The sequence below is a fragment of the Carettochelys insculpta genome, chromosome 3 (genome assembly GCF_033958435.1).
Source record: "Carettochelys insculpta isolate YL-2023 chromosome 3, ASM3395843v1, whole genome shotgun sequence".
NCBI classification, from domain to species: Eukaryota; Metazoa; Chordata; order Testudines; family Carettochelyidae; genus Carettochelys; species Carettochelys insculpta.
The window spans coordinates 6,838,348-6,848,753 of NC_134139.1; the positions used below are offsets into that span (position 1 = coordinate 6,838,348).

At 44.3% G+C, this 10,406-nt stretch overlaps 1 protein-coding gene across 1 annotated transcript; it reads right to left on the minus strand.

Annotated features, from left to right (window-relative positions):
• Window positions 1-797: 797 nt before the first annotated feature.
• Window positions 798-9,549, minus strand: NAA20 (N-alpha-acetyltransferase 20, NatB catalytic subunit). Its single transcript, XM_074989300.1, has 6 exons — window positions 9,426-9,549; window positions 7,698-7,722; window positions 7,017-7,107; window positions 5,130-5,265; window positions 3,553-3,698; window positions 798-1,386 (listed from the first exon to the last, which is right to left on the minus strand). The coding sequence occupies exons 1-6, from the start codon at window positions 9,476-9,478 to the stop codon at window positions 1,301-1,303; spliced, it is 537 nt and encodes a 178-aa protein (XP_074845401.1). The 5' UTR covers window positions 9,479-9,549; the 3' UTR covers window positions 798-1,300.
• Window positions 9,550-10,406: the final 857 nt, after the last annotated feature.

Here is a 10,406-nt window from a genome sequence, read left to right on the forward strand (position 1 = left end):
CATGCCAGTCTGCAAATAAGTTGTCCACCCTCTCTCTAGTTTTAAAGATAAAGGTCAATTTGAGTTTAGTAACATTCTATCCAACAAGGAAGATGGTTAAAATGATTTGAAAAATCTGTCCCAGGCAGGTACATTTGAACCTCTTTAATTTGGCAACTTTTGGAACTAGGGCTGGATTGTGGAATTTCCTGGACCATGGATATTCAAGGTCTATTTCTAAAGCTTTTGTATGTACATGCCATCATAGACCCATCAACCACAAGAGGCAGATGTCAGCACGCTTTCTGAAGTGCGAAACTCAGTCCCTGGAACATGAGCATCCATAACAACAAGTCGTCCTGGGGCACCTAACAGGTATTTTGGAGCATAAGCTTTCACGGGCAAAGAAACATGGCTACCTCTGTGATATAGAGCATCCAGGAATCTCAACCAGCATAAAGCTTCTGCCATTTGTTTAACTTTTAAAAATCTGTGAGGAGGGTATGGTAAAGTACTGCTCTACTACTACACTGAGCATAGGATTAAAACAACTAACTAGACCATCGCCTGAAGTTTTACATTAGATTTGTTACTCATATGTGACAACAAAGAGGGGCACTGACAGGCGAAGACACAATCTCTTTTTCTGCAAGGACCAAACACATGTAAATTTTCAAAGTTTTAGCTCCTTGGTAATACCTCTGATGATGATGTAGAGAATTGGATTGGTCTAATCAATAAGTGATGTGCGACACTCTGCTTTCTGTTCAAATGGATTTTTAAATAAGAAAGCTAATAAGGAAAGGCTACAATATGTGAATATGATCTAAAATAAAGAGTGAGAGAAAGCCATGAAACAGCTTTACAGAAACCAATATTGCACTGAATCTGTATTTTATTGTACATTTCATCTTTGTCCTATCTAGAGCTCCCTCTGTTCAAACAAAGTGTGAAAAAAAACATTTGTAGCTGTGATTCTCAGGCCCAGAAGGAGGAAGCAGTGATGTTTTTCCATCACTGTGTTTTAATACGTGGTATGAAATGTGAATATATAAACTTGTTTCCTTTTTTTCTTTTTGTATATATAAACAACAACAAGAACTCAAATATAAACAATGTAAGTGTAAACTTCCTAGTGTAGCTTTGGGGCTTCATGAAAGGTAAAACAACGCATATAAACATTTTTAAGTCCATCCCTTCTATCTCCGCATCTATCCAAGAGCTTTTGCTACCTTCAAAAAAGATTGGATGCTCTCTGTGCTCTGAATTTTAAATTGTCCATAAACATTTTGGTAAGTTGCCTAAGAACCACAGCTTAAAGTTATTCAATGTCTTCAGGTCTCACAGGATGAGGTAATGGTATAATTGATTTCTTCTCTGTATCTCTGGAAAGTGCTTTCCTCATATCTGTTGACAAACATTAAACAAGACCGTATTAAGTGAATGTTCTTTTATAATGAAAGTTCATCTTTTATCAGAATAATTCCGGTACCATACGACTTCTACAAATAAAATACTAGCTTTCATGCAATATTGAAGTCAAAACTGCAAGCATTTGATGTAAGGTTGCTCCAAGAATATGATCTGCCACAGCCTATGTATTTTATGATATACTTTCATAAAATCATTACCTATATTTAAAGGTAACAATGCAGAACCAACACACCATGTGCAACATGGCCCAGTAAATCTTTTGGGAGCAAACAAAAATAAAATTCAAACAGTGAATGCTTGATATAAAGTATAGTGATGCACCAATGTATTTTTTTTTAAATAGAAAAGACTATCCAGGGCTCTACTGCCTGAGGAACTGACAAGCCTCATCAGCAGTAGAAGTCATTAACAGATGCATTCAAATAGAACAATTCCAGGGCACATGTAACTTACAGTGCCTGACTTTAAATATGCACAATGTTGAGCTCAAGATGTCTGAGAAAAGCAAAGGGATACCAGCATCCACTACCCAAAGGCCAAACAAAATATGTATGGCAGGCTTGGCCTCCTCAACAGAACTAGTAAAAAGCTCCACCCTCTCCATTCCCAGGTGGAAAGAAGCTGGTGCCCAGACTCAGGGCTTTTGTATCAGTCCCTGGTTACCAGATGTTTGAAATTTCCCTGGCAGTTGTGAGTCTCAGGTCCTCTCTTGTCCTAACTTCTTTTGGGTCCTGTGAATTTCTAATCCCTACATTCGCTGCTGGTAACAGCTTTCCCAACCAGCAGCAGAGTTAATTTAATCCAAATGCTCCTCAGCTTCAGCACACATCTAATGTTCTGAATATTAACAGCAAAAAGAACAAGGATGGTGTCAATGTCACTTTTCAGCTGCTTTGAAAACCCATGAGTCTCAGGAAGACCTCACTGTATTCATTTTCATTTAGAAACTGATCTCTACAACCAGCTTAATACAACAAGCTCATGTTCCTGCAGAAACTGAACACTAAGTACTCCTCCCTAAACCAGGGAACGTGTTCTACTTGTCAGTGATGATTAAGTGAATGGATTTTTCAAACTTCCCCTCCCACCTCAATCCTCCCTAGCAGAAATAGTCAACTGACAAACAATTTTGCTGCCATTTATAAAACAAAACAGAACAGCAGTTATGTAGCACTTAAAAAAATAAAATAATTTAGTAGGTGGTGAGCTTTCGTGGGGCAGACCCACTTCTTCAGATCTGAAGAAGTGGGTCTACCTCACGAAAGCTCATCACCTAATAAATTATTTTGTTAGTCTTTAAAGTGCTACGTGACAGTGGTTTGGTTTTGTTAGGATACAGACTAACAGGGCTACCTCTCTGATACTATTTATAAAACAAATTCACTTTGTACAGCATCAATCATTTCAGCCCAAAATGAATTTGCAAAATAGGAAGTCTGTGAATATGAAAAATGGGATTAAAACAGTAACTGCACTGTTAACCATAGTTCTACAAAACATTTCTTGTACTTGTTATGATGGCAAAACAACTTGTTTAAACTACCAAAATGCTATCAGAATAAAGGAGCAAGTGTCAGTAAGGTCACTGAAAACAGAAGTGTTGTATTGACACGGTAAACACCATAAAGTATATACTTGTTGAAATCGAGTTATATAATTGAAGTGTAATTTCAAGTCAGATCTGCTCTTTAAAGAGCTATCCAAAGGCACAGATTTGTGTACAGGTTAAGCCTTTTTTGTCCAACACTCTCAGGACCTGAGTGGTGCCGGATAAGAGAATTTGCCGCACCACAGGAAGTCAATGTTGTCTTGCATATTACCAACATTTCCACTGCTTACTGGGCTCTTACAAGACATTTAGGGGGTAAATTACAGCTAAATAACAGCACAGACACTGAGAGCTAGGACCAATGGCCGTAAACAAACTTTATGGGACCACTGGAAACTTGGCCACACACGATACATGGTCATCCAACTATTTGAAATCATGCTGGGTTCCAGATGTTTCTGGATTAGAGAGGTTCAACTGGTACTTGATAAGCAACTTAGCTTTATTTTCAGAAACAGCAAAACAGAATATTACAGTTTTCCCCCTCACAAAATAGGTGGTGACTTGCTCTTACAGGCCCAAGTACTTACCGTAAGCATCTTCGTCAGGCTCCCCATTGCTAGCTGAGTAGTACTCTAGTACTGTCCTGTAGACACTATAGCCCAGTTGCTTGTACATATTTACTGCAACCTGATTTGACACTCTTACAAAGAGATCCACAAAAAATCCACCCTTTCTTTGTAAAGGAAAAACAAACAAACAAAAACAAAAAAAAGAAAAGTGAGAAAGAGCAAAATGCTACATTTCGTAACAGCAGGAATCTGCTGCTGATAATCAGAAGACAATTCTTCCAACGATTCTGAATAGAATGTATTCTATGCACTGATGATAGAGGATGTGTTAGTTATATTATAGGCAGTTGTATTTTTCTGGGGTACAGCCAGCCACATGAACAATCTCAGACTTCCACACAATGCAGTTCTGCAGAGTGGAGCTGTGTACAAAGAAACCCTGGATGAGTTCTGCACCCCAGAGGGGGGAGGAAGCAGACGTTTTTACACATCTGTTTAAAGACCTACATGAGTAACTTTCCCTGCTAGCCTCACTGCTCAGACAAGAAAGGGCGGAGCCCTGTTCATGAGAAACAGATCCCGGTCACGCACGGAACCATTTTCTGTAGTTCTGTTGCTGATAACAGCTCTACAAAAAAAAACATGGTTTTACCATTCCCCTTCCATTATATACATTTATCCTACTTTATATGGCTTACCTGATCTACTGCTAAACTGTGTCCTGATCATTTTGTAGAGATTTTAAGTGAAAATCACAGAGTATCTGCTCATAAAAAAGACCTCAATACTTTCAGATCACAGCCAGGAGCAATATTTTAAAAGAAAAAAAATCAGAGCACTGAACACGGCAGCCATACAGGGTTAATCTGTTAATCAACTTCTCTCAGGAAGTAGAGGCAGGACAGTCCCTATCCTGTTTTCACAGTACACATCAGCTGTGTCTACACGAGCTCCTTACTTCGAAGGGAGCATGGTAAGTAGGGTGTCGGGAGATTGTTAATGAAGTGCTGTGATGCATGTGCAGCACTTCATTAAGCAAATTCTCCCCCACAGCAACTGCAACGTGTTAAATTTTGAGGAATAAAGGGACTTGGAAGTTGCCCAGGCACTTTGAAGTACCAGCAGGTTAGCCACGGCTACACGTGAGCCGGCACGTCGAAGTTGAACACTTTGGAGCTGCTGCAGGGGAGAATTAGCTTAAGGAAGTGCTGCATATGGAGCACAGCACTTCATTAATAATCTCCCAACACCCAACTTACCATGCTCCCTTTGAAGCAGGGAGCTAGTGCAGACAAGCCCATAGTGTTGTGGGCACTGCATGAAACAGAACTGACTCTGAAGGGAATCTTCTCTCTGCCCAAGACGAGCTATTTTTATAGGTTGTGCCTACTGGGCCTGGATTTCCTTCCCTCTCATCCTCACAGACAGGCTTTCACAACAACTATGAAGCATCTTAAAGATGTCAGCCCCCATTTAAGCCTTGCTCTCTAACCACTGTGAGTTATAATCAGACCACCACATGTTCAGTGGACAAACAATATCAGTTTTCTTTGGACATAACAAAAAGTTACTTAGAATTTGTACGCAGTTCTCACCTCTCTGAAATTTCCTCCAGTAGCTCCATCAACTTAGCAGCCAAACCCAGCCGGCGGAACTCAGGTGCAACAGAGAGAGCTGTGACGTGCCCGTGCCATTCCTCCCTGGCCACAGAGCCTTCAGCTTTACCCATTACTGCAAACAGAAGTAGCACAAAGCAAGCTAGCATGCCAGAATCAACGTATGCTATTCCCCAGTGGGACATCTTTGCAGCGGAAACCCACAGGCATGTCTGAAACTGCTTTCTAAGCCAAAATGTTGGAGCGATTCTGTAAAGGCTGCAGCAGTGGTGTTTACATTTGAAATGGTTTCAGAATGAAATGATCTGCTAGTTAGCTGCACAAGTCTACAGGGTACAGTCATCTTGGAAAAAAAAATCACAATTCCATCTGAAAATTATATACTTCTGATCGTTACTAATAACCCCAAACACTGAGGTCCCAATCCTGTTCATTGTCTATAGGCAGAGCTCCTTGCAAGATGCGGGGTTTACAAAACAAAAACTGAAAGAGACTGGAGAAATTTGGAAAACCGCTTTCCTGTAATTCCACTCCTCTCAAGAGACCATTTTCCAAGATGTTCATGCTTGACTTCATCTAAGCTTATTACATTTTGAACCACTCTAATTTGGCACCCTTGGGACCTGACTGGTGCCTAACCAGAGAATTTGCCAAAACATGGGGGAGAGGGGCGGTCAATACTGTCTAGCAATTTTACCAACACTTTCTACTGCTTACGGGCCTCTTGGACGAATTTAGGGGTAAAGTAGAGATAAATAACAGCACAGAACACTGAGAGCCAGGACTGGTGGCTGTATACAAACTTTATAGGACAGCAGGAAACATGGCCACACCCATAATAAGTGGACATCTGTCTAACTAAAATCATGCCAGACCACGGATGTTGCCAGACCACAGATGTTGCCAGACCAGAGAACGCTAGACTAGAGAGGTTCAACCTGTACTCCTGTCCTTGAAGCTTATATTTCAAGTGAAACACTTTAGGGTGAGTCTTTTGCACATTTATGAATCAGAAACTGTTGTAAAAATGAACCAGTAGTTAGAGGCCCAAAAACCCCCTGAACCGCGGACGAGCCAATCATGTCCCTATCCAGTACTGCTGCTGCTGAGGGCCAAAAACCTTTAGCACTTGGAGCATTTTGCTGGTCTCACACCAGAAAGCCAAGACCCCAGGAGAGTGAATTCTGCTCAGCAGGGGTCATTAGAGAAAAATATTTGTCTGTTTTTTTCAGTGTCTTTATCTAATGTGATTGACAGCACTTTGGGCCTGAGCAGGTTTGCTTTATGAAGGGTCATTTGTGCATACTGTCTCCTGCCCTACCACAACGACATAATTCACTCACTGCTATGCAGGGAACTCAACAAAGTGCATCAGCAGCATCTGGGCATGTGTACAGGAAAGGAAGAAAGAGGCAAGCGTGAGCATGTTAAATAGTATTGCTCTCAGACCCACCCAGAAGCCCCTTATAAATGAAGTTGGGGAACAGAAAAACTGTTTTAGAAACTAATCATAAAATCTTGATAGGAAGAAACTCTGAGAAATCTGAATGTGCTGAAATTAATTAATCAAAAAAATTAAGTCCAGTTGACTGTGTCTTGTTAAAGGCACAAGTGTCAACACAGGGATAAGATTTCACTTCACATGCGAGCAGAAGAATGGCAAATCCAGGTCCAGTGCAATGACAAATGCCATGATATTGCAAAGACGTACCTAAATGTAAAATTACTTGTGCATCTTGCTGGAGCTCAACATTAGCTCAGCTTCAACACCACAAGGCAGCATAATTTATGTAGTGCTCTTCAACATCGGGGAGGTGGTTAAAAATTATAATCTTAGTCACACTAAGTGTACAATATTCCACTTACTGTAACCCATCAGCTCTCCACCTGGTGCTTCTGCAACAATAAAATACTCTGGCCAGTGAGCCAGATACTGTAGATAAAAGGGTATCCCATACTACAGAATTCTTGTTAAGAAGTAAATAGCTAATTGACAATCCTCGCTTGCCAGAGAATAGCACTGACACAACATGCACAAAACATAATGTGCTGCCTGTTGCGAGTCATTTGTGCCTTCATTTTCTCAGGGTACTGGGTGGGCAGCTTTCTATTCAGATACAGTAGACTCCTAAGCCAGAGTCTCCCCACTTAAAAGAAAAGAAAGAGAAAGCCAGCACACAGTCTAAGTGAGAGCATCTAAAACAAAAAGGTTTTAAATATTCTGTTGGAGGAAATTAAAGGCTAGGGTGGCTTGCAGGGAAATGTAAGGAAACCCTACAAATTATTGTTATTTTTTAAAAAAAAAAAAATCTTGTGGTACCTTACATGCTAACAGATATTTTGGAGCACAGGCTTTTGTGGGCAAAGACCCTCTTCGTCAGTAATTTGTAATTACTTTACACAACTTTGATAAATTTAGTAAAAACCACATTATGGGTTTGGACACATGAGATGTCAGTAGTAATAAGAAATACAATAATGGGAAAAACCCAAGCTGCAGGTATCAACATTGTATGAACAGTCCAATGAAAAGCTTAGTAAGGATACAGTCTCGGTAAGCGGATCCAAATTACTGTAAAAAATAAGAACAGATTAAACTTTTAAAAGGTTTACAAAGTATATTTCTAGTTGAATATTAATCTGATTACATTTTACTTCCAAACAAAACCTCCCACCTCCCCCTACAAAAAAGAATGACGGGGTGTAGTATTGAACGAGTTCATGTAATTGTGAAAGCAACCTGCTTAGATCAATAACTTCAGGCTATGTCTTTGGTGTTCTCAGAGTTGTGGCTTCAGGTTCATGTAAGCACAGCCATTAGATTTAATCTAGGTAGTAGGATAAAAGCAAAAGTGAAGATGGGCCAGCAAGGGCTATACAAACCCACCCAGAAATTTGGGTATGTATTGGCATTCCTAGCCCACACCAGAGTCCTTGCTGCCACACCTTCACTGCTATTTTTAGCCCTGCTAGCTAGATTAATGCTAGCATAGATAGGCCCACATACAGGACCTGTCCTAGCCAATTGGCAGCCCCAGGCAAATTTTGGTGGCCCCTTGAAAAGGGCAGCGCCCACAAAAACCCCACGCCCAGCGCTCTGCCCCAGCTCCACAGCCAGCCCAATCCTGGAGTGTGCAGCATGGCAGGGGCTGCCAGGAGCACAAGCAGTGCAGCAGAGGCTGCCTGGGAGTGGAGCACCTGCCCGGGAGCAGTGCACAGGCACCATGGAAGGGGCTGCCTTGGGAGCGCAGGAAAACTCGTCAGGGGCTGGCCCAGAGTGAAACATCAGCCCAGGAGTGCGAGCAGTGTGGCAGGAGCCACCCACTCGGGAGTGCGCAGCACAGGGAAAAGCTGGCTGCCAAGATAGTAGCTGAGCCCAAAACACTGAACTGGCTTTTTGGCAGCCCTTTGAAAGCAGCCCAGAGCAACCACCTGGCTTGCCAGCCCCTAAGACTGGCTTTGCCCACAAGAGCTATAATTTCATCTCCAATCATTGTGTAGGCATAGCTTGAGCATCCAGTTCCAGTGTCAAATAATCAAAATCGCCACATGACATTACCACCTCTTGGGGCCCTGATCCTGCATCCTCAGCCAAATAACAGACCCTTATACCTGCACAGAGGTGCATTCGGTTGCAGGAAACTTTTGTTCACGTGGACCATTATACTCACATGGACCTGCTATCAGGACTGAGGCTTTAATTTTTATTTTTGTTATCTGACCTAAAAAAGCCTGTTTCTGAAGGGGATGGGGACCATTAATTTCCACCACATTATTTGTTTTCATACAGTGTTATTTCCTCCTCTTTGCGTTTCACTGTATTTTCCCCACCGCCCTTAGTAGCTGGTGCGGGGATCGCTACAGCGCCAGTTTTCAAACTAAACCGCTCTGGGCTGCCCCTTCTTTTGAAGACAAGCGCAAAGAATAAGTTACTGGTTCTAGCTGGTGCTCCTAGAACCAGCTCAGGAAGGGGTATTCTAGGCTCACTCTCCTCTGCGCCGCGACGACTCGTTAGCAGCAGGGCGCGGGGAAGACTGTACATTAAATCACCGTCCAAGTTAAAGGGGATTAGAGACAGGGAAGGGGGGGGTGTTATAGCAAAGCGCGGGAGATGCGTTCGGCGCCCCGTTAGGTCCCACTCCGAACAGGGCGAGGGGCCGTGCGGAGACCATGGGGCTCGCCAAGGAGGGCCCAGCCCGGGAACGGAGCGCTCGAAGGGAGTCCCACAGGGGCAGCCCCCCCCCCTCCCCCGCGCGGACCAGGCCGCCCCCTCACATGTTGTTGAAGCGGAAGAGGTCGTCGCAGGTGAAGGCCCGGAGCGAGGTCATGATTCCCACCCCTCACCCCGACGCCGACACGGAACTGCTCCCTCTGACCCCGCCCAAGCAGGATTACTTCCGTGCCGTGGGGTTGCTAGGCAACTCGGCGGGAAGGTGTGTAGCAGAGAAGCCTCCGCCCCATTGGCCGAGAGTCGCCCCGCCCCCTATGAAACGTCAGAACCAGACTCCAGGCCGGATGCGTCAGGATCAGCCCTGGCGGCCGAGACTGACAGAGGCCCGCCCTCGGCGGCAGGGGGCGGAGCCACTCAGCCGGAAGAGGGTCATGCCGAGCCTTGGCCTTGTACGGGAGCGGGGCGGAGCGATCCCCGCTCGTGGAGCCAGGGATTTAAAAGCAGCGCGCCCCGGCGCACGGCCGCCGCTGAGACGTGCCAGGTCGCCCGCAGGAGGTTCAAACGCTCAGCCCGAGAGCCGAGGCCCAACCCCCCGGCAAAGCGAACAGGTTCCCGTGGAGGAGTCACAGGGGGCGCCCGTGTTAGGGTGTTGTGTCACCACGCAGAAAAGCGGTCGGGTAGCGCCTGACCACCACGCGGCCTTAGGGGATGAGCTTTCGTGGGGCGCACCCGCGGCTGCCGCTGTGGTTCTACTGAATGTCTTGTGTGATGGCCCAGCACTTGTTTCTGAATTCAGAGGTTGTGCGCGAGGAGTTATCTCCAGGCGTGGGTCTAACTCGTGTCGGGGGCAGGGGGCGCTTTTTACATTATTACTACGACTAGAATCGATTAAACGATTATAGGAAAAGAGGACATTGAAAAGGCCTCAAATGCTGTGCGGAAGCAGGACCAAACTAACCTAGCTCAGGGAGTCCCCAGCTTCATTGCACTCTCTTCTTTGAGCAAAGCCTGAACCCTTATTCCGAGGTTGGGGCCAGAGCCAAGGCCTGAGCCCCACTGCACCATGATAAGAGGGATCTGAAGCC

Coding starts and splice junctions, on each gene's coding strand:
- NAA20 (XM_074989300.1), bottom strand. CDS start 9,478: ATGACCTCGCTCCGGGCCTTCACCTGCGACGACCTCTTCCGCTTCAAC. Junction 7,723..9,425: donor CTCTTCCGCTTCAACAACAT/GTGAGGGGGCGG, acceptor TATTTTTTACAG/TAATTTGGATCCGCTTACCG. Junction 7,108..7,697: donor TGGATCCGCTTACCGAGACT/GTATCCTTACTA, acceptor AGAATTCTGTAG/TATGGGATACCCTTTTATCT.